Source organism: Dermacentor variabilis, chromosome 1, assembly GCF_050947875.1.
Source record: "Dermacentor variabilis isolate Ectoservices chromosome 1, ASM5094787v1, whole genome shotgun sequence".
NCBI lineage: Eukaryota > Metazoa > Arthropoda > Arachnida > Ixodida > Ixodidae > Dermacentor > Dermacentor variabilis.
The window spans coordinates 246,891,387-246,915,412 of NC_134568.1; the positions used below are offsets into that span (position 1 = coordinate 246,891,387).

The 24,026-nt window shown below is 42.9% G+C and overlaps 1 protein-coding gene across 2 annotated transcripts in view; it reads right to left on the minus strand.

Moving 5' to 3' along the window:
• The window catches only part of Afg3l2 (AFG3 like matrix AAA peptidase subunit 2), a 132,709-nt gene that overhangs the window by 91,983 nt on the left and 16,700 nt on the right, over positions 1–24,026 (minus strand). For both annotated transcript variants that reach the window (XM_075672729.1, XM_075672720.1), the window contains exons 2-3: positions 21,229–21,415; positions 3,724–3,820 (exon numbers count right to left, since the gene is read on the minus strand). In XM_075672729.1, the coding sequence (XP_075528844.1) occupies positions 3,724–3,820; positions 21,229–21,415 (284 nt within the window). The remainder of the gene's footprint in view (positions 1–3,723; positions 3,821–21,228; positions 21,416–24,026) is intronic.

The window sequence follows — 24,026 nt, forward strand, 5'->3', positions numbered from 1 at the left end:
TTTGCTTAAAAATGTGCTCATGGCAAAGTGCAAAACATAGGTGAAGAATAAAGTTGACTGCCGGATTCAAGGCCTCAAATCCGGCAGCTTTTATGCCTTCATGTAGCATGTGTGGGTTCATTAAGCAGTTGCCTTCACCCCAAAAAATCATGAACACATGACTCCTACGAGAAAAAAGGACGTTCCACATCCACCGTCGAGGCCGTGAGGTATGGTGCTGGCTAACCCTCCCAGGTTTCGTTTTAGTAGGTAAACATAAATACCTTAGACAGTGGATGGGAAAACGGCATTGTGGTAGCTCAGTTGGCAAGAGCATTGCGCGCGTAATGCAAAGACGTGGGTTCATGCCCCACCTGCGGCTAGTTGTTCTTTCATCTACTTTCATTTCCATTAATTTATCATTTCTTTAATTCAATTAACAAGTACATGTAATTTCCCCTATGCTGTCCTTGGTTTCTTTGTTTGTTGGCTTCTTATGATATGACTAATAAAAATTATGCCTGTTTCATTTCATATCGTACACAAAACTCAAGCAAGATACTTTTGCACAAGAGAAGAGTTCGAAAATTTTTCATAGTCAAATTAAATTGGTGCTGCCTGTCATCCAATAGTGTAACACCTATAATTTCCTTTTTTTTTTTCTCTTTTTTCTGCTTGCTAAAACTGCGTTATAATGTTGAGGCTAGAAAGTGAAGAAAAATATTTCACTGCAAGAATTAGCATTCAAAAATTGCACAGTGGTTTAAAAGGGACGCCGTGGTGGAGGACTTCAGAATAATTTTATACACCACGACCTACTGTACAAGGGTCGACCTGCGAGTGCGGCGCTGCGCCAGCGCCGCTGATTTGCTTTTGCTTGTGTGGCTTTTTTTAGTTTTCCAAACCGCCGCCGCGAACAGTGGCGCTAGTGCTCACCCCCACCTACCCCAACCCCGTGGCCGACCGCACGCACGGGCAGCAAGCATTTTCAGCGAGAGCACGGAAGGACGTACGCAAACGCATGCGCGCAAAACAATCGATTAGCTGAGTGCTTGGTGATCTGTTGGTGTCGCTAGATCTTGATTACCAGATTCTATTTCAGTGACACTGTGATTCTCAGCCCCGTGGGCGCCGGCTTTCGCCTTTGCGGCTTCTTCATGCACGATGGTTTACTTCTGCATACCGTTGTGAAAGTCAAGCGGCCAAGCATCAAGAGGAATTTCATTTCATGAGTTCCCCGTGACCGATATTAGAAACCAATGGTTGAAACCTGAACAACAAAAAAAAAATGGCTGGGGCTTAGCTAAGGTTAAGCCTGGATATCTCGAAGCAAAAAGGTTCGGTGATGCTTATGGTTTAGCTTATAGTTATGCTTTATGAGCCTATGATTATTCTTACGGTTTAGCTTATGGTTATGCTTTATGATTTAGCCTATGGATATGCTTACGGTTTAACTTATGGATATGCTTATGGTTTAAGTTAGGGATATGGCTTACGGTTTAGCTTATGCTTTATGATTTAGCCTATGGTTATATATGCTTATGGTTTCACTTACAGATATGCTTTGGTAAGCTTATGGTTATGCTATACGTGTGCCTTGTGTAGTGATGCAAATTGCTTATGAATGATATATACCATAAGTTATGCAAGATTATTAATCTTTATTCATCGTTGTTGGGCACATTGTCTTGCGATTTCTGTACAGCCATAAACACAGCTCTCTGTATGGGTAGTGTCACTCTCTTCTCCTTCCATGTTGAATATGCGCACGCCTGTTTTCTGGCAAGCGGTTATATAGTCTGCCTCCGCGATAAACACGCACTTGCGGCGAATGTCAAACGACGACGCATAGCGCGCGGCAGTGGCCACCTGCGCCGACTCCGAACACGCTTACGGAGCCAATTCCGACATACGCCGGCTCGCGCGAAGCGTGGTGTCGACTAACATAGCGAAGCTTTTCGTTTCAAAAGCCCAACTCCAGAAAAGTGCTTAAAGTATAGTGACTATCTGTGTGATGGCACAATAAAGCGCCCTTGGAATTTTTCAAGCTAGACTTTCGTTATCATTTGGTAAAGTGGCGTAAATAAATACGTCAATAACAGCACATTTTTACGATTGTGGCATGCACTGCAATTAAAACCACTCACGTTCTGCCGCGCTCTTAGCGGCACGTCACTTCAGTGAACGTGCCGAATGCAGCAAAGAAACGCGTGGGCCCTGCAAAGCGGTACGTAGTGCGTTCATTGCGTCCGGCTCGGGACTAGCGAAACCTACAGGAGAATGAAGTGCAGGCGCGCTCAGACCTCGGCTAGCGCGGAAAGTGCGCACCAGACCTTATTGGCACCACAGCACTAACCAACATTTTAGCAGACAATGACGGGGAAAAAAAAAGCTCTAAGGGATTACACTATTTCAATCCTAGCAGCCGCGCGGCCGCGCCTTCAAAGTAGTTTAAAATTTCATTGCACTGCACAGCGAAGATGCCAAATATCTGGGGCGTGTATCGCATGTATCGACGCGGATTTTTCTAGCCGCACCCTGTCAATAATGTGAAATGCCGAGTTTACTGCAGCTCCTCTGCGAATTTTCACCGTCATCGCCGTACTCCTAAAGGCAGGGCCGGAGCGTTTCGGCCGTTGCTGTGAGGGTGAGCACTGGCGGCCTCTACCGGCGCGCTTGGTCCCTACTCAATGATCACGTGGTATTTCTTCGGCCGCGCGCTGCCGTAGGCGACGACGGGATGCGCAGGTCGCCCTTTATACAGTAGGTCGTGTTATACACCTGGGGATCTTTAATGTACACTCAATGAATGGTACATGCACGTTTTTGCATTCCATTCCATTCCACCCCATCGAAATGCAGCTGCCAGGGATGAGATGAAACCCACAACCTCATGCTTAGCACTGTAACGCCATAGCCACTGAGCCACAGCTGCAGGTGGAAAATTAAAAAAAAAAACACGGTTCTCTTTTGATCTTTAAGTGCTAACCTGAAGAGATGCCAGAAAGGCACAAAGCCAAATGGTAGCATTGAAAAATGCATACAGAAGCTAGCACATCATGCTCATGACACTCCTTACGTAGCACCAGTACACACTACTATGTGGAAACCACTAATTGACATAGCATAAATTTGTGACAATATTAATTGCTATGATAATGAGAGCTATGACAGCTTTAGTAGTACTACTTACCTAATGCTGAAAGTGAGCACCAATCCTAAAGCACAGAAAAGTATTCTATTTTTGGTGCTCTGGTCAATCTTTCCCGAGGAAATGTTTGCCCACGTAAAGTATCATTGAAAAAATTAAATTATGGGGTTTTACGTGCCAAAACCACTTTCTGATTATGAGGCACGCCGTAGTGGAGGACTCCGGGAATTTCGACCACCTGTGATTCTTTAACGTGCACCTAAATCTAAGGCACACGGGTGTTTTCGCATTCCGCCCCCACCGAAATGCGGCCGCCGTGGCCGGAATTCGATCCCGTGACCTCCTGCTCAGCAGCCCAATACCATAGCCACTGAGCAACCACGGCGGGTATAAAGTTTCATGCACACCACCTGCAACCTGAAAGCTTAGGTAACTCATTCTACTGTCATAAATAATTTTGCAAGTTCAAAAATGTGCAATATAAAGTCTTGTTTCTATAATTGCATGTCTGCAGGTTTCTGCATAACAATCATGAGAGCATATGCAAACAGTCAGACACACACAAGAAAAGAGCTTCTTTTTATGCTACTTACTTTCCTTGGCCTCCAAAGCTGAAATTCCACTGTGGTGGTTTGCTTCCAGAGCTCTTTGTTTGCGATCCACTTTGTGGAGGACTATCTTTTGGGAGGTCTGCATCATAAAGTTATACGAGTTATACGAGTCATGCACAGAAGAGTACGTCACTGACAAGCAGGACTAACGTTTACAGCAGAAAAATTTCAGCTCAATAAAGGCTTAGCTTTTATAGTCAGAAAGCTACGAAAATGTGGTATATAAGGGGTTCTTTCTTATACGGCAATAGAAAAAAATCTTGCAAGAAAATCCCATGCAATGAGCTCCTTCAATCTTCTTTTGCATCAACTGCCTATTCCAATAAGAAATAGCTTAATTCTTATCAATGTTCGAAGCTTAAGCATGCACCCCAGTAGCATGCACAGAGGTATGCAGTTCACACCTTAACCCTTTGTGGTCATTGTTGGGCCCCTTCCAGCATGCGACCAACATTGGTCACAATCAGATGTCAATCTGTTGTTTTTTGCAGCACCTTCTGCAGTGTCTGCATACGAGGCAGCACTTTTTTCCAGCACAGTTGAAGAAATTCGTATGCTCTTTTGTGGCATGAAGCATTGATAGGATGGCAATGTTTTCTAAGTGTGTATTTTACGGAAAGAACTTGGGTGAGCTGAGTAACGCCAAAGACAATTTTAGTGCTGAGGAAAAATTTTTTGGAAGCGATAAATACGTAAAATGCCAAACACGCAAAGCTTCTGTATACAGGAAATTCATAAAAAAAGAATATTTCAGGGAACTGCAGAAACAGAATGCATTAGCAGGGAAGATTCATTAAGCAAACGTGCAGAATGTGTTGTTCGCATCACTGAAGCCAAGCTTCAGAGACATTATAAGTGGAACATTACAACTCGCCCCCCTCAACGGCAACTACTTTTTCAAGCATTGACAGTGCATCTATGTGCAGACAACTTGATTAGGCTTATTTACAGATTGACAAAGGACCACATGAACTTTAAAGTCTCACTTTGCAAGCATTTCATTGTTGCTGACATTGCCTTTAAAAGATCTAAAAAATTTCTTTAATTAAATTGTACTGTTTTATGTGCCACGATCATGATCTGATAATGAGATGCCATAGTAGCAAACTCTGGATTAATTTCGACCACCTGGGGTTCCTTAATGTGCCAATACACAGTACATAGGCTTTTTTGCATTTCGCCCCCATCAAAATGCAGCCGCCATGACTAAGATTTTATTTTGCAACCTGCTTAGCTGCACAATGCCAAAGCCACTAAGCAACCACAGTGGGTGTTCAATAATTCTTCAGAATATGTCTGATTATAATGAATTCCATTTCTTTCACATTTCGCAAGGAGGCCATTTCCCAGTGTTTCCTCACACATGGATGAGCAGAACTATGTCAAGGTGTCTACCAAGCTGACATTTCCAAATTCCCTGAGTATTCCAGGTTTTCCCCGAGTGCCTTTGCAAAATTCCCAGAGTGACACAGAACTTTTTTTTTATGTCAAGACGGGCTGACACAATGTCACCCAATGCTGTGACACTCTCTAGTAAGCATGTTAAAAAATTTTAAAAACAACTTAATCCAGTCTGAATAGTAAGGAGTAGTGTTTATTTTCTACAAACAGAAAACACAAGGGAGAGGTTAGTAAAATGCAAAGCGAATCATATAGCTTTGGAAAAAAATTGTAAGTAAAGCCCACTGAAAATTGAGTCGAACATTTTCAAATACGAAAAAAGATGGATGCATACAGAAGCAAACATTTTCGAATATGAACTATTTCTATTTATATTGCTATCAATTGATAGCAAGCTCACTGGTATGAGGCCCGAACTTTGTCACAAGTGAGATTCTCTCTCAGCAGCTGGAAAGCCGACCTCAACTATCCTGACATACTCTCAGCCCACGCACAACACCTCGGTGTTGTCTTTCACTGTCTTAAAGAGTTTATTTTGGTTTTGATGAGGGACACCTGCATCTCGGCATCAGCCAACACTTTGTTTTTTGAGCTCAAGCTCCTTCAAAGAAGCAGCGGCATACTTCCTTTCCTGTTCATTCCTCAATGCCTCGCTTCTTTCTGTTCTCGTTCCCTTTCCGCTGCGCGTTCGCCCCACAGACCATTTGAAGCATCCTCTTGGTCAGTAGTACCGTCAACTTCCGATCTTCCGCACTTCCTAGGGGCCGCGAAAACATCCAAAACATAGGGCAGTTCGAACAAATGAATGAAAGTCTTTTACTGCCCTTAAGGGCTCAAATCACCACAGACACATCTGAAAAAGCTCTGAAGGCCTGCCAGTACACTTTTAGGCATATCGGTGCTCGTACTGGGGCAGGTGCACGTGTGTATCATTAAGGAATACATACTGGGTCCCATGACAATTGCCCCTTTCCACAGTTAAACTTCACCGCAATACTTCGCATATGCTTCACCGTGCCACACTGCTGTATTGAGCCAAAGCTTACTTTTGGAAACCGGCACAATTTGACACATGCTTTCCAAGCTTCGAATCGATCGGCGGAATTATGGATGGATGGATGGATGGATGTTATAAGCATCCCCTTTAGAACGGGGCGGTGGGTTACGCCACCATGCTCTTGCTATTATACTGCTGTCCTACCTAGGTTAAAAAAGAAAAAGAAAAAGAAAAAAAAAACACGAACTCCCACAACCAAATTTTCTGACCCCCTATTGTGAACTTTGCTTTTCTATGTCTGTTTTTTATCGTTTCCCTACTTTTCTTCCACCAATCCTCCAATCGCCTCATTGCGGACCTGTTTGCTTTACCACTGCTCCCGCTGAACCCAAGGGTTTCAAGGAGGCCAGTGGTGCCTAAATCGACTGCTGGACAAATTTCACATTCTAATAAAACATGCTCCATCGTTTCCCTAGCTTTACTGCAGCAAGCACATGCTTCTTCCTTCTTATATCTCACTTTATAGGTGCGTGTTCTAAGGCATCCTGACCTCGCTTCGAAAAGTAATGAGCTTCCCTTTGAGTCATAGTATAAACAGCAGAGGGATAAAGGGCACCCCCGCCCGGGTCCCTTGTTAATATCAACTTTCTCTTCGCTCCTCATCCCTTCCCATTCAAAGCAAATTGTATTTTCTAGGTAAATCTCTCTCAAAAGCTGTCGACAATCGTCGCCTAAGCCTTCCCCTTCCAGAATATCCCACAAAATGTTGCAGTCTCCCATACGCTCCCATGTCGTCTAAAAAGGCCACATAAAATGGTCTGCTTTCTACGCTTGATATTTAAATACACTGAGTAAGAACAAATAAGTTATCCAAATGTCTACCTATTCTGAAGCCATTCTGAAGTTCTCCCAAAATGCCATTACTCTCTGCCCATGCTTGTAGCTTTAATTTGATTGCCTGCATTGCTAGCCTGTATACTACCAATGTAATGGTCAACGGTCTATACGAGTGAATTATATCTTTTTCCCCCTTACCTTTATAAATTAAATTCATTCTACTTTGTCGTGAACTGTCTGGTATTCATCTATCTCTTAAAATTTTTTCCGCTGCTTTCTTCAGAGCTTCCTTACCTTCTGGTCCTAGTTCATTAATCAGCCTAACGAGAACCTCGTCTAGCCCTGTGGCTGTGCGCTTAGCAATTTTCTCTTCGGCTTTCTTCCAGTTGGAATTTGTCAGCACAAGCTCCTTTTTTATCTGGTTCTCTTTCATGCACTTTTTTTCTTCAACTACAACCTCATCATTGCCTTGGAAAGATTCGGCTGTTATTTTTCTGATTTAATTTAATGCCGCTTCCCCTTCCAGTTTGTTTCCATCTTTGTCTAGTATATGTTGTTGTTGACTTCCTGCCTAATAATTTTACGTGGTTCCAAAATATTCTAAATGCGGCCTCTTTTTTCTCATGTAATTCTGACAACCAATGTTCACTTTCACCTTTTATCTTTGCTTGCACCAGTATTTGAACCATAGACTTTTTCTCCCGGTATATTTTCCATTTACTGACTACTTCATAATGCGGCAACTGCGCCTTCTTTGCCTGCCTGTGCTCTCGGGATGCTTTCTGTCGTTCGGCGATCGCTTCCCATATCTCCCTGTTCCACCAGCTTTTCGGTTTCTTTTTTCCTTTCCAACGACCATGTTGTTTCTCTTTCCGTATTTCTGTCGTTATTATGCTTAGAAGCTCACTATATTCCCACTCTTTACTTGGCCATTCGCAAAGTTCTTTCTCGGCTCTAGTGACTATATTAAATTATTTGTTCAGCATTCAAATTTTGACTGGCCATTTTACACTCCTTGCGCTCTTTCCCAACTAGATATCCCATTTCAAAACGATGCGTTTATGGTCACTCCCTATGCTGGTATACCCTTTCTCGTCAATGACCATTTCTCTCAACTTATCCTGCATTCCTTCTGTCATCAGACACTAATCAATGGTCAATTGTTGGTTTCCCACTTCCCAAGTGGTCTGCCCTTCACACTTAGGCCCTGTATTCATGATAATGAGGTTATGTTGCTCACAAAGGACTAGCATTGACTTCCCGTTATTGTCGGTATAGCCATCTAAATCCTGTATGTGGGCATTCATGCCACCTAATAGGATAATTTTGGCATCATTCCCGAAACCCTTAATATCAGCACTTATGCATTCCACTAACTCTTTATTCTTCTCTGTGCAATTATTTCTGGTCCACAAGTACCTAACGCTTAGCCATTTTTTTTTTTCCATTCGTTGTACCTGACAACCAAAGATGCTCTTGACATTTTTAATTTACTCTTTTCCATTTGGCTCCCTGATGGATGAGCATTCTGACTCCCCCTCCCTTTCTTTCCGAATCAGTTCTGTTGCACTTTTCCCAAATATAATTCTCAATCACTGGCAGCTCTTCCGAGTCTCTAAGGTGCGTTTCTGTAACCGCTACACCCCTATTTGTTCTCTATTTAATTTCTCCTCAATCTCTGCCCACTTTTCCCTTTCTTCTGCCGCCCTGCACGTTTCTGTAGCTTATTGCATGGCGAGCTCTCTTTCTTCCTTTCTTCCTTTTTCTGTTATTGACGGCGATGCTATTCTGAGGTTCCCTTAGGGGACCTTCTTCATTACTACCTACTCTGGCCTACTGAGCGCCCGTGGGCCCCCTAAAAAAGCAACAGCGCGACCAGCAATTCGACAGCCCACTTGTCGTGCAAGCCTGTAATTGAAGTGGATCCCGTCTCGTTAGAACCCATCAAACCTTCTCACTTCCCTGTTTATTTCGACAACCTCGAAGCCTTTCTCTCGGCTCATTTTCCATATCACCTCAAGTAGCCACTACAGCTCTTTGTACGTGACTATCACGAACGGGCACCTTCGGCACCATGCACACCACGATCTGCACCTGAGGGGATAGCTCGCGTAAGTCGTCCACCCCCTTCGCCAAGAGCTGGGCTAGTCCTGTCCCTTTCCTGTTTAGGACGTCATTTAGCCCACCTGCTACTATGACAAGGTTGTGCACGTGGGCATTTTCCGCGGCAGTGTGTCGCCGAGTGTCCACACTTGGTTTCGTAGACTGGCCGCGCGCAGCAACCACCGTGCAAGGCCTTATTTGCTCTGCTCTTTGCTGCAGACAGAGTGTAGAGAGAACCAACTCTGTGTTCATTTTACCACGACATAATGGTCCAGATGCTAAAATGCTCACGAAAACAAATGCTCTATGACTTGCGGCGTTTTCATTGCAAGTGCCGTCGGCTACTGCCGACAAAATCAGCGCGCTGTGCGCAATGCTCCGCTTAGGAGAGTTTACCATACTAATATGGCCTATGTGCAACAAAACAAAGTTTCGCAGAGCTGTTTGTCTTACTACAACGGACCTTTTTCGAGTACGGTAAATACGGGAAAGTCTCAAACGGCGCGCCATTCTCTCGACTGTATGCACTAACTGCCACTGATGGAGACGGCAGGCCTTGCTCGCTGGCCGTGGACATCGTCAGTTACGAAGAAGCTTCTGCTAGCAATTGAACGCATAGTGTTTTTCAAACTCTTTAACGCATGCATGAATAGTAAGAGGCTAAATGAAAAGTACATTTGGATATATGCACACCGTCGTTAGAAAATAGCAAACCAGGCGAACTCAGTCACACGGTGGTCGCTCCGCGCTGCCCATCGGCAACACCAACTGCCCTCAGATGGTGCGTTTTGATCACTTCAGTGGCATAGTACTGGGCGCTGACTGTCATATGAGGCGCACTTTCGATATCACTTTATAATATTTATTGTAATTACATGTCAGCAACAACTGAGTGACACCACTGCGCTTTCGCAAACACTGCCCGTCCTCGTGCATCTTGAGCTTTCCACATTCCGGCAAAATTCGGCTGCGTTTAAGAGTGCCTCGAATCTTGCAGGCCGAAATAAATTCACAGCACTGGCATAGGACAAGTCAGTAGCCGCAAGCAGCGCGATTAGAACCGGCTCTGCGAGGATCGAGCGAGCAAGTTGTGTTGTGATGGCATCTCCGGCCATCACTTATCAATGCTGCTTTCATCACCGAATAATAGCTCTTCTCGAACGAACACCGAAATAAACTCGTGCTCCGTTTGCAAGTGAAGCAATTTGTGCACAATACGCAATACAATTAGTCGGCCTTCTCATGAAAATACCGTTATCAAAACCACCACAAACCAGTATCTCAAGTCACGCTAGGCTGCATTGGTTGTTCGTCGGCTTCTCATATCTAATCATGTAGAGGCGCTCGTGACAGCCGTGTTCATGCATGCACAACAGTATTCTTGCAAACCGCAACTAGAAGTGGAGAGAGCCCGGAACGAGCTTCCAAAAGTGAAGCCTAAAGAACGCCGTTGGGGGCGCTGCTATCGGTAGCACAGGCGCGGCGTGGTGCAGAGGTAGAACGTCTGCCTCCCATGCACAAGACAGGGGTTCGAATCTCAGCAAGGGGTACTGTTTTTCTTTCCTTTTTTTTTTTAATACTTCATGTGTCGATGTTTTATTCTTTATACTGCTGCTTAATGCTTTCTTTGCAATTCAACGTAACAAAAAGTCAAGCAAAACTTGCAGGAATAATAACAAAATCGAAGCTTTTGCCAGAACGTGAATTTTCGCAGCACCACCACACAGGGATCAACAAAACTATTCGAAGCAAAGCATGGCCTCCAAGACATGCATGCACACAACCCGAAACGCCGTCGCTGACAGCTTGATAGGCTCCGTTCGCTTCGTTGGCTGTGCTATCCAAAGCATAGAGTTTCCTACAATAAGAAGCATAGAGTTTCCTACAATAAGAAGCATAGAGTTTCCTACATCTATGATCTGAAGCCATCAACGCAAAAGGGAAACGGTCAGTAGCCAGCATTCGGTGACCGTGAAACGACGCAGGTTCGAATACCACTAAAGAACCGACATTGTGCCTGCTTTCGGTCTTGCTAATTATTGTAAACACAACTGTGGACATGGTAATATGCATAAACGAAATGCATGTGGATGAGATGTGCGAGGAGAGGTAGGTGTGATTCATTAATCAACAGCGAAGAGTAACTTTCTTAATCAACCTTCTTTATGTGCATAGTATTTTGACTTTTCAAAATATTTACCGGAGTGCATGCTTCGTGCATACAATCAGCGATAGGAGACCTCTCTTGGGGTGCATTCAGTACATGAATACGCATGCGCAATGTGATGCCGCATATATGCAGTTGCTGTTGAAATTGCTACCACAGATGCAGGAAGGAAGCATATGAAGCGTTCTAAGCAGAGAACTTGAACATACCAGAAGACAGTATTTACAATAATTAGCAAGAACAAAAGCAGGAATAATATCGCTTTGTTGGTGGTATTCGAAACTGCGCCGTTCCGCGGTCACCGAACGTCGGCTACTGACTGTTTCCTTATTGCGTTGATGGCCTCGGATAGCACGGCCATCAAAGCGAACAAAGCCTATCGAGCCATCGTCGACGGCGCTTCGTGTCGTGTGCATGTGAGTCTTAGAAGCCATGCTTTGCTTGGAATAGTTTTGTTGATCCCAGTGCAATGGCGCTGCAAAAATTCTCATCCTGTCAAAAAAATGGTATTTTGTTATTATTCCTGTGAGTTCTGCTTGACTTTTCATTGTGATTATTATTATTATTTAAAATACCTTACAGGCCCATTTAAGGGCATTGGGTAAGGGGGGACACAAAGTAAGTGATTCAACAGGAGTAAACAATATAAACATCCAATACAGGCTTTCACAAGATAAGTAAAGCAGTATAGGAGTAAACAATATAAATATCAATACAGGCATTTACAAGATAAGTAAAGCGAAGTTCAGTAAATGTTTGTCTAGGCTAAGGTTTAGAGAGCGTAAACACAGTTATATACTCATGCACACAAAAATACAAAAATACAAATGTGAGAAACAGGGAAGGAAAGCAGGTCAATAACATCCTTATACAATGTTTCTACAGGAAACTTTGCAATTCTTCGAGAAAGGCGTCACAATCTGTTATGCTCGCAATGTTATCAGGAAGACTGTTCCATACGGTTATGACACGTGGCAGTGCTGATGTGTTAAACGACAGTATATTGCCGAATATGCGCATGAAACTATGGCTATTGTTAAGGCGACGTGACGTGCACGCTGGTACTTCAAGCGGCAACACATGAGGTCGATTACCATGGACGTATCTATGGAAAAGGCAAAGAAGACTTATCGTGCGACGAGTTTCAAGTGGCTGGAGCGAAATATCTGCTTTAATCTTGGTCACGCTACAAGTTCTCTCGTAGTTACTTGTGATGAAGCGCGATGCCCTGTTCTGAATTTTTTCTAGCATATCAACTAGATAATTTTGATGTGGTGACCATACAGATGACGCAAATTCTAACTGTGGGCGAACAAAAGTCTGATATGCTAATTTATGAATTATAGCAGGGGATTTACGCAAGTTCCGTCGAAGATAACCCAGAGTTTTCGAAGCTCTTGCGCAGATAGCTGTTATGTGTGTACTCCAGGAAAGATTAGTTGTAAGTTCAATGCCAAGGTACTTGTAGGACAATGTCGGAGGTACGGCGGTGTTATTTAGGACGTAAGAAAAGTGAGAGTTTGAATGTTTTCGCGAGAAGGACATAACTTTACATTAGTCTGAGTTCAGGGTCATCTGCCACGTACTGCACCAGAAACTGACAAGGTTAAGGTCGTTCTGCAATACTAAATGGTCATCAGATGTTTTTATTGTACGGCATAATATGCAATCGTCAGCGAAAAGCCTTATCTGCGATGATATGTTTTGTGGAAGGTCATTAATGAAAATTAGGAAAAGAAAAGGACCAAGGACACTGCCTTGCGGTACGCCAGATGTAACGTCAGAAGTAAGTGATGAGTGGTTATTAACAACAGTGAACTGTTGCCGCAAGGAGAGAAAGTTTCGGAGCCAAGATAAAGTTAATGAATCCAGCCGGAGCGCGGATATTTTTGAGATGAGGCGACCATGAGCGACACGATCAAATGCTGCGGAAAAATCTGAGAATACACAGTCAGTCTGCTGTTTGTTATTCATGCTGGAATGTAATTCTGTTGTAAATTCAAGCAACTGAGTTTCACAAGATAAGCCTTTTCTGAATCCATGCTGGTTAAAATAAAAAAAGTCATTTGATTCTAAATGGCAGTAGATATGTGATGCTATGATATGTTCCAGTAGTTTACAGCAGATGCATGTTAATGAGATGGGACGGTAATTTCGTGGAGAGTACTTGTTATCCCCCTTGAATACAGGGATAACTTTTGCGATTTTCCAGTCCAGGGGTAGTTCACCAGATGATACGGATTTCCTAAAAATATGACACAAAATTTGGCTTGAAATTGTAACGGTATGTTTTAGTATTTTTGAGTTAATATTGTCTATACCGGAAGATTGTTAAATTGTTAAACGCTACTGGACAATCAGCGTGAGACAGGGGGCTTTCACCATCATCATGTAGGACAATATTGCGGACAGTGTTACCTGGTGATATGACTTGCCAGAATTTTCTGGGATTGCATTGCATTGCATTGCATAGAAAAGAAAGCAAGTATTAAGCAGCAGTATAAAAAAAAATATCGATGCAAGAATTATTTTTAAATAGAGGAAAACACTACCTCTTATTGAAATTCGAACCCCAGTCTTTTGCGTGGGACATTCTACCTCTGCACCAGGTTGCGTGCGTGCTACCGATCGCAGCATCTCCAACGGCGTCACAGTCGTTTGGCTTCACTTTGAATGCATTGAAAGTGCGGCCATTCCAGACACTCTCCATGTTCTAGTACACTCTACCATAACAAAAGCTAACATCGAAGTAGCTAGGCCTAGCGTTGCCGTGGTGCTGGCTACGGCTGCCAGCGGATGTGTGTGCGAGAGCACTGGTTCGGCGCGGCGAGATAAAATCAAAATGGCGGCAGTGGTGGCTTTGATTAATGCCGTTTCAGACCTGCAGTCACAGCAAAAAGTCCGGAAAATTGGATAGCGGCGAGTTCTTGTGTCCAAAATTTCATATGTTCTTATGCATTGACTCTATGGGGCACGTGGTGGTGTCGCGAAGCCGTCTGAATTATCGGGCAGGTCCCAAAAATCATGCGTCCGGAAAATTGGTCATTGACTGTACACTGACAACTTCCAACCGATAACGTGGCGTCAAAGACGATTCATTACGATTCCTCTCTGTTACTTGAGCCAGCGTTAGCACGACTTTCATTTCTTTACAATAAAATTACAGCAAATTTTTTCTCATAGAAGCACAAATTCCCTCACTTCTCCCCGAGTATTTCCAGACTATTCAACATCCCTGAGAATTCCCGGTCTTCCCGTTTGGTAGGCACCCTGTATGTTCAGGTTTTTTTCGTAAGGCTAAATTGCCACTCGCACTCTGCATTGCTCTTTGGTATCAACAAAATACTCTATATCACTTCGGTTGAGTACATACTACTTTAAAAAATATCCCAGTTCTGCCATAAGGGCGAAGCAATGAATGCGATAGCAACATGTTAGTATGTTACAAAAAGTCTAAGACTTGTAGCTGTAGTGACAGTGGGAATTTAAGTAAATTTAAGCTAAGAAAAAATGAGCTTTGGTGCTAGAGGTCTTCTGTTTGAGTCCTGCCATTGAAAAATTTGATTTATGTTTATTAATTAAAGCCAACATCTTTCTTAGCAACTTTACCACCACTTTTCCGTATCTGGTATGTTTCAAACGTCTTTCCTGGGCCAATCCCGGAAGTAGTGCAAAGCCATGCCAATAAAATTACATCATTTTCAGCTTTCAGCTCTGTAATTGTTTCGAACTTCTAATATTTAAGACTGAGAATATTTATGCTAAAAGGAATGTGCTGTCGGTGTTTTGTTTCATGACGTTTGTTTGTGGGCCGACATTCTAAAAATTCCGAGGAACAACTTTGTCAACTTCAGTGATAGAATGGTGTGGCAATATAAGCCGCATATACCGATGTCATATAGCATGGCATGGCATACAGCATACATATACCTAAATATATACGGAACCTCACAGAGCTACCAACAGCAAAAATTCACTTGTAATTGTGTCTATGTAATTTCTACCACAATAAAATATTTGAATTTTTGCGCTCACGCTCCTTCCTTAAAGCCATGACTGAAAGTACGCTTACGCAATGCCAAAGTGGCTGATGCTGTGGAGAACGGTGGAGTCTAGTGCTGCTACACCCTCAGACAAATGTACGCCCTTTGGGTCGTATCTTTCCACACAACAATAATCGTCATCTGTCTCGCTTGTGTTTCCTTTCTTGAAAACGCTGCGCTCGCTACTTTCCTGTCGAGAATGCTCCGTCATGCTGATAACGCGCATGCCGTTCGTGACTTGGAAGTAGTGAGCTCGCAGCGTTAAAGAAAGGAAATGCGGGCAAGACGATGACGATTATTGCTGTGTGGCAAGATAAGATCCAAAGGTGTAATTTTGTTTAAGAGTGTAGTTGCAAAATACATCATTCACTCACTAGCTGAATGAAACTAGCGCCACTAGGGCACCAAACAACCCCGTCAGTGTAAAGAGCAGTGCTGCGGCTAACGAAATAAAACCCTGTAGGGTTTTCCTACTATTTTCTTAATAATTTATATTAGTGCTATGCATCATGAATTTCTAAATGGATTGGATTGGGTTGAATTTTTTTTTGCCAATGTGGCCAGACAATGCACTGGACACGGATAGAAACGGGGCACAATAGAAATTTTAGGGAGATTTTCTTGTCAACCGTACAACCAGAAGAAATAGTCAAAATCCGGAAGTCTACCGCATATTTCTGGAGACTTGGCAGGTATGACGGTATCTTCAACTGGTCATTTCAGTGCAGTCTGGTAATGCTACAATTGGTGTGTAAGGCAGCAATTAAACTTTATTACGAGACTAAATAGGCATCCAATATGAATAATGAAGCCTGATTATCACTTTTAGAGCCCACTTATGCTCATAACACAGCTTGAATACGATCTTGCAGAATTTTGCAGCTCAGCTGGGGCACCCTAAAATGAGAACAGAGATGCATTAAGGTGGCATCCATGTCTCCCTTGTCTTCAATGGTAAGGCATTCAGAGAGCCAGACGTTCCCTCGTCTCATGACTTTTCAAGCCTAAAACAGACAGAGCTACCACAACACAAGATGCAATGAGGAGAGGGGAGGAACAATACCTGTTTGTTTAATGCTTTATGGCACTCTTTCGATGTTTAGTTCCATATTAACATTGTTGGAGTTAAGAAAAGTCATCTTTTCCGCAGATCAAAGATGCTGAAAGCGCCCTATTAAATAGGCAAAGAAATAGCAAACTTGACATTGCATGAGAGCATTCATGGTTTCTTGTCTACTTTTGTACTCAAACTGCGTGGTCACTTTTCCAAAAGGGCTGTTAATCCTCACATCTTACTATGAACCACCAGGTGCCAAAGGATTTCTTGCACACACCTCTTGCTAGTGATTGAGCTGTTCATTTGTAGCACTCAATGCCAATAATTATGCTCTGGGGCACTAAATTTTCCAGGCCTGTTTTCTGAACTCTAAGCTGAACAAATCAGGCGTACACAAATGGGATAAATCGCAGTGTCATGGGACAACGGGACTATGCCCACAAAAGTGGACACCCGCCCAAAGCCGAGCGTCCGGCTACTCTATTCTAGCTAATGAACAGATACAGTGTCTGCAAAGGGACACTTGAGAGAAAAATAGGTTGAGTTGCATGAGTAAATTGCTCTTCTATAGTGCCAATAAAGCCTCTGTTACCATGAGAGGAAGCTAGGTAAACCAGAAAAGATGTAAAAATAAAAGACTGGTGGCAATGCCACCTTGACGTTGCCGCACCAGCTTGTCATGACGTCATGGACTTTGACAACATTGGCTCGAGCCAAGTTAACTTTTCTATGGGTAAAGATACACTACACTGTGTTCTAAAAGAACTAAAGACAGAACTTAGCAAGCTTTAACAACCTTTAGTGAGCAACAACAGCCCAAATAGAGAAAAAAATACTTGAAATCCGTGACATCACAGTGACATACCAGCGATGGAGATACGGTGAGCAATTTTAAGAACTGGAACTTTGACCTTCGTTTTCTTTTCTAATAATTAAACTATCACAGCAAAATAAGCAAAAATAGTTTTGGAAGAATAATTTACCAGTCTAAATTGATTTATTGTTTTCCTATGGTGCCCCTTAAGTCTGGTCAGTTTGGGTAGTCAACTTGTGCTAACTCTTCCCTCTTAGTAGTAAATGATACTGCTCATTTTTTCCCAAAGCTACAATGTGGACTATGGACTAGTTGTGGACTGAGAGTTGTGGACAAATTCTGACCACATGGACTTCTTTATTGCGAGCCTGTATTTTCAATGAGCATTTTCACATTATGCCGCTATCAGAATGTTGCCACCGGAACCACGATTCAATACTGCAACCTTTTGCTCAGCACCAGAACACCACAGTCATTGCACCACTGACACCATAGCAGGTACTTTATCTATATATACATGGTGTCCCAGCTAACTTGGACCCAGATTTTAAAGATACCCAGGAGCTCTAGAGAAATCATACCGACTGGATAGCAGCTGTAGTCGTATGTACTTACGGCCAGTATTTTTTTCATCACGAAGTATTACTTAATTTATTACTTTTAATTAGTGAACTTTATTAATTATTGCTTTAATCACAAACATATCAATTACAAAGTTGTTGGTGCCTCAAATAACCTCCGTATCAAGCATTTGTTTAGTGCTCAGCTTTGCCTCGCTGGTTTTTCCGAGAAAAAATGAAAGCACGCGAAACATCTAAAATACGAAATCGACAGGCGCTCGCGGGCCGCTACTCAAGCATTCCCAAGCAAACAGCCACGGATACGCGGCTTTACTAGTGGCGGCAGCTCGATACAGGGCTTCACGCTATGTGATGATCGCGGCATCAAGAGAACACGCCGCTGACACATTGATAAGCGTTGTGGAGCCTTGTATGATGTGGCAATAAGAGAATGCAGCTGTGCATCTTTCAATGGTTGCTTGTAGGTGCTTGAGAAGCGGCATGCGAGTGTGCATCTATATCGTATTTCGCATATTTCGCGGGCTTTTGTTTTTTCTTGGGAAAAAAAAACCAGGGCCACTTAAGCACGAAATAAATGCTTCATTCGGAGGTTATTTAAGGGTGCCCTACAACTTTGCAATTGATATGTTTGCGATTCAAGCAATAATTAAAATGTTCACTAATTGAAAGTAATTAACTAAGTAATACTTCGCGATGGAAAAAATGCTGACTGTAAGTACATACTACTACAGCTACTATGCAGTCAATACAGTTTCTCTAGAGCTTTTGGGTATTTTTAAAATGTTGGTCCAAGTTAGCTGGGACACTGTATAGACAGAGTGTTTATTTTAACGTTTATGGAACTTTTAAAAATCATCCGTGGCACTTTGCACAAATATACTTATTGAGCTGGAATACTCGAAGAGGTACACTTTACTGGCATTGGAACTCAATACTCATAACTCACTAATTAGCAAAGTTTCACAAATTAACTTTTCAACTAATTAATTTAGTGCATGTATTGCAATACAGAAATTGAAGCCAGTGATTTCACAAGGCATGCCCACTTGGAATTAATTTAGAAACTATCACCAGTATTGAGATAAGCACAGACAAACTTTTGTACAAATGCACTGCTGTTCCACTTACTTTTTTACCAAGACACCTTTTTATGCACTGCAAGCTTTGGGAACTCGTATGTCGAAGCTGGTGTCATCCTCAGAATTCGTTCCAAGGGTCCACAGCTACAATTCGCAAATTACAATGTGTGACTAAAGTAATTTGTTTGAAAGCAAATTTGCAAACTTGTTTTAATTAGTCAAATAGTCGCTAATTTTTTATGGAATTGACGTTTGCCTCTGAGAGTAATCTAACTTAAAGGGACGCTAAAGGTTAATATTAAGTCAATGCGGACTGTTGAAATACCATTCCAGTAATCTCGAAATGCTTGTTTCATGCGAAGAATAGACTTATTTTAAGAGAAAACACGTTCTGAAGCGTCCGCGTAACTCTAGCACAGTTCAAATCGCCCGCCCTTCTATTAAGGAGTGGTGACGTCATGGTCTCATAGTGACGTTGCGCCGCTGGTGAGTAAAATGGCGCCCGCAGACGCCGCTCCAGCTTTTCTGCGCAAAACGCAAACGCGCGGCCAGAAACAGAACCAAGACAGAGCCAACAGCAGCGGGAAATCGGAACTATGGTGGCTAGCAGAAGGGAAAGCGCGGGACGATAAGCTGGTTCTTTATTTTATGACGCCAACTTCGACACTCATTGCAATAGACAACCCTGACAACGACACATTGGCTCGCGATGCTGGGCTCGACTTCAGCGATTTAAGCACTGATGAAAGTGACCTGCTGCTAAGGGCTCGAGCTGCCGGCATCGTTGCGTACTACTACGACGGCAACTGTATGTCATGGCTGTACATCTTCGAACCATTTGTAGCTTTCCTTCGCGAAAACCAAATGCCGCACTCACTGCCCCGTCTTCGACCTGCAGTTCTTGCACTTTGGAGAATGCAGGCAAGACCGACGAAACAGCACTATGGGAAAGCATTGCTTTGAAAGGCACTCCACACGACTCTAGTAAGTAGGTGTTGAACTCGTAATCCTCTGGACGAAAGTGCAGCGAGCACACTATGCGATTTTTCGGCTCTTTGCCAACGCAGTGTGGCAGAGGTATGACACTTAACCATTTCCAACGGAGAGGTTCACTCGTTGGTACACAGTGATAAGTAACGTTGGATTCATCGCTGCAACTGCCCTTGGCCAACTTCCGCGGATTGTTCGCGCATCCCACGACATCACATGGACATGGCATTCTCGCTGCTTGTTCCAAATGCAAGTTTCGCGAGCCAGCAGAATCAGCGCAGCACGACGCGATAATGAAACAACTGAAATTTCAAAGCACGCGTGGCGCAGAGTCGAGCGAAAATTAAACCTTTCGACCACCCATACTACTCAAGGGTAACGTCAAAATGTTATTTTTTCTTAGAATCGAATAGAAGTAGACGAGTAGCATTTTCTTCCGTCTTATAATCTAATGAAATAATCTTTTTAATATGAGTAGTTGCGTACTAGTGACAAATTATGATGAGTGCCTTCGTCATCAGGCTAGTACTGGAATGTCGCTGGGGGGTCTCAAATCGTGTCATGCATTTACCTCAATTTCTCGGTTACTAAAGCTCTGTTTGCGGTTATATTGATGCCTTAGACGTTCTAGAGCATTGCTTTATCACTTTAACTTGACTTCATAGTAACCTTTAGTGTCCCTTTAAGCAGTAGAATTGTGCTACGTGTGACGGGTGATTTTTTTAAATTCTGTAAACGATAAAATAAAACACCCCGCATATATAATGTGGCTTCATTGCCTGTTGCCTTTATATGGTCATGATTAAAAATAATCGAGCCCCTTGGCTTCCCTTTTTATTCTCCTTTCTTCTTCTTATTGTTCTCCTTTCTCTCACTCTCTCTCACACACACGCACACATAGTAGGGTTGTTCAATGGGCCAAACAATAAATGAGTGAATGATTTTCACAACTTTCAGAATAAGGCGAAGATTACAGCAAAGTTGTGAAAATAATTTTCGCTTATAGATATGTTGAAAAATGGAAAGGTAGGTTTCTTTATGGCCGGCTATCCCAAATAGCAAAGACTAAGCAAGCATAGTCCTGTGTGCATGAGGTAAATGCCAAATGCAGGATGAACGCCCTTCCCATATGCACTGAACTTGCCATGGTACGGAAGTTGGAGTGGCCCGAACAGTTTTAAGAACATCTAAGCTGACTTATACATGTAAGTTCATTAATGCAAACAATCCCATTGTTGTTCCAAACAAGACTTGAGATAGCAGAACTTCTGTTCAATAACTAAGACATGGATGAAACAACAATGGGAAAACTGACTTATGCATTCATTGTTATTGTACACAGCTGAGTCAACAATTTGCTTTTGGTACTAAGAATTTTAGAACACTGTTTTGCTTTATGCTTCCTGCATGTTTCTTGCCTTTTCCAGATGGCTTGTCCCTGGTCTGCTCGCCTGCTTCCTTCTGCTGGGTTTTCTTGGGCCCAGGAAAGTACTTTTCAAAGCCTTTTGGTGGTCTTTCACAAAGCAATTGCCACTGCTCCAGTAAAAAGTGCAGTGGTGGCAATGTAGGCGGAGCTCCATTTAAAGTCAAAATCCTTGTGCAGATCTGAAAATGAATTTACATCTGTGAGCATTAAAAGAAAATTTCCAGACAAAACAGCTGCTTCCAGAAATTATACAGACGGAGACTAAAGTATTATTTAAAATAGTAGCTTTATGCTGCTTTCAGGTGGATGACAATTTTTTCCTTTCATGTACTTCATGTTAACCCTTTCAGGCGTTGTGTACACAATTTCGTATGCTAAGGTTGTGCATCAACGTCAACAGCATTGATGAAAGTAATGATGTTTAAAATGTGTTGGATACATCTTGAAACAACTCTGATTGGAACTGTGCTGTAAGTTTGAATATAATGTCTAAAATGTTTTAGTAAAACGAGTGGGAAGGTAGACTGTTGGGTATTCTTGCTCGGTGCGAGTATGTCATTGTATACAACAGGTTCACTTCTTTTATTGTTTTTCACAATTTGTTGCATCAGGCATGATTTCCAATTGGCTGAATAGGAGCTTTTCAAGACTGCTAGACATGAAACAGTTGATGTTCTTATATTTGATGTTTCTGTAGTGAATCTGCATGGAATTCACATTCTGTAAACTTGACAAAACTCACTAAAGAACTGAAAATTTTTAATCTATTCTGTAGCTGTATACTTTTTACGATTCTGAAGATGTAAGAAATGTGGTGCAAGTAAGTTGTAAATCAACATAATTAATTAGTGCCAGAAAGGGTTAATAGTTGCATATTAGAACAATTCAATATTTCCGGGGTGTCAACTAAAGACAATTTCACAATGATGAAATATCCTTAAAGATGCGCAGCAAAGCACTTGAGAAAACTTCTTGAGCAGCACCCTAGCACCACCAACATTTTCTGCACTGGGAGACTTCACATAGTGAGGCTATGATTGCATAAGAACGTAGCAGGTGTTTCAACAAAGATTTTAATGAGCCCCGCAGCACACCTCACTGAATGTTTTTGTTATACCCTAGGAGTTTAAAAAGGCCATTCAGGGATACATGTTCCAAGAACACTTTCCTCATAAACAACATTCAACACGCAACTGTTCTTTGGTTATAAAACGAAAAAACCCAGAGGACACCCAAGCACTTCTTTTGAGTTGTGAATGCTTTTGCATTCACAACTCATTCACAACTCACATCTACCCTCACTCTCATTCTCGAAAGCTTTCGAGAACGAGGGTGGCGTGGTATCACAGCAATGCCCTCTGCCCTCACACAACACCTGGAGCACTAATGAGGCAGCAGGTGTTCCCTTTCACCCGCTCTGCTCTTCGAGGCACACTCGTGCGTTGGCGTTGCAGCCAATGGGAACTCCACCGAGGGCCACTCGTGATGTGGCATTTCAGCCAATGGGAATTTACCTACTGTTTCGTTGCTACAGGTGCTAGACACTGGCATTTTTGCTCAATTGGCCACTCAACACTTTTGCATCAAAAGGGTTAGTCTTTCCAGTGCTTGTGCCATGCAGTGAAGCAGCTCTTCATCTTTGTGAGCTAAAGGTAGAGTGCATTTCTGGCATTTAGCTTTTTGTTAGATTTTGCACTCCAGATAGCATATCTTGGAGTATCGTCATTTCTACGTCTTCCCTGGTTGGTGCTGAAGACATAGCGCTCATTTCAGAGCAGAAAGGTCTTCACGATCATCTCTGTCAAGACTTAGCAGCTGCTGGAGGAGCTCAATTCTGAACAAATGGTAGAAGTTAACACTTTTCTGAAACTGCAAATGTTCTAAACAGTGTGAAAAAGTCACCAAGGGGCCGAGTGGAGTAGACACGCTTCACATGGGCTGCTCCTTTATTGCGAGTTATTGTGGTTAACCTTAACCAAAGTTATGATTTTGTGTCATCGAACTCAACAAGGCAAGCGGCATCAAAGGATACCAGAATTACATCGGTGAGTAGATTTTTTCTCCTTGACACACAGAGCACAGAGCACGTTAACACATTTGAACACCACTCTCGGAACGCCGCACGCGTCCCAGGAGCTCACAAGAATCGAGAATAGCAGGGGAGGCGAGCCAGAAAGGCAACGCAAATGAAAATAGAGAGCAATTTCCAAGAGTCGAGAGTGATACAGAGCAACATGGAATTCGACGAGAACAGCAGCAAGACGCTGAGTCAAGCAGGCCCATGGTTCCAAGCAATCAAGGCGAGGAAAAACAAGACAGCACCAAAGGAGGACCGCATAGAAGAGGGAAAAAAGCAAGGAAACTCCCAGAACCCGCAAGGAGGATTGAATGCGAGAAGCAAGCTGAGAGTACAAGCAAGCATGCAAGCCAACAGCAACCAGCAATGGTAGCAAGTACAGGGAACCCGAACCAATGGCAAGCCGCCATCGAAGCACACGTCGCCGCCGCTGCCAGAGAGTGATTACAAGGTGGTGTACTGACCAAGAACTGGCATCAAGCTATAATAATATTTAATAATATTTGGGGTTTTACGTGCCAAAACCACTTTCTGATTATGAGGCACGCCGTAGTGGAGGACTCCGGAAATTTTGACCACCTGGGGTTCTTTAACGTGCACCTAAATCTAAGCACACGGGTGTTTTCGCATTTCGCCCCCATCGAAATGCGGCCGCCGTGGCCGGGATTCGATCCCGCGACCTCGTGCTCAGCAGCCCAACACCATAGCCACTG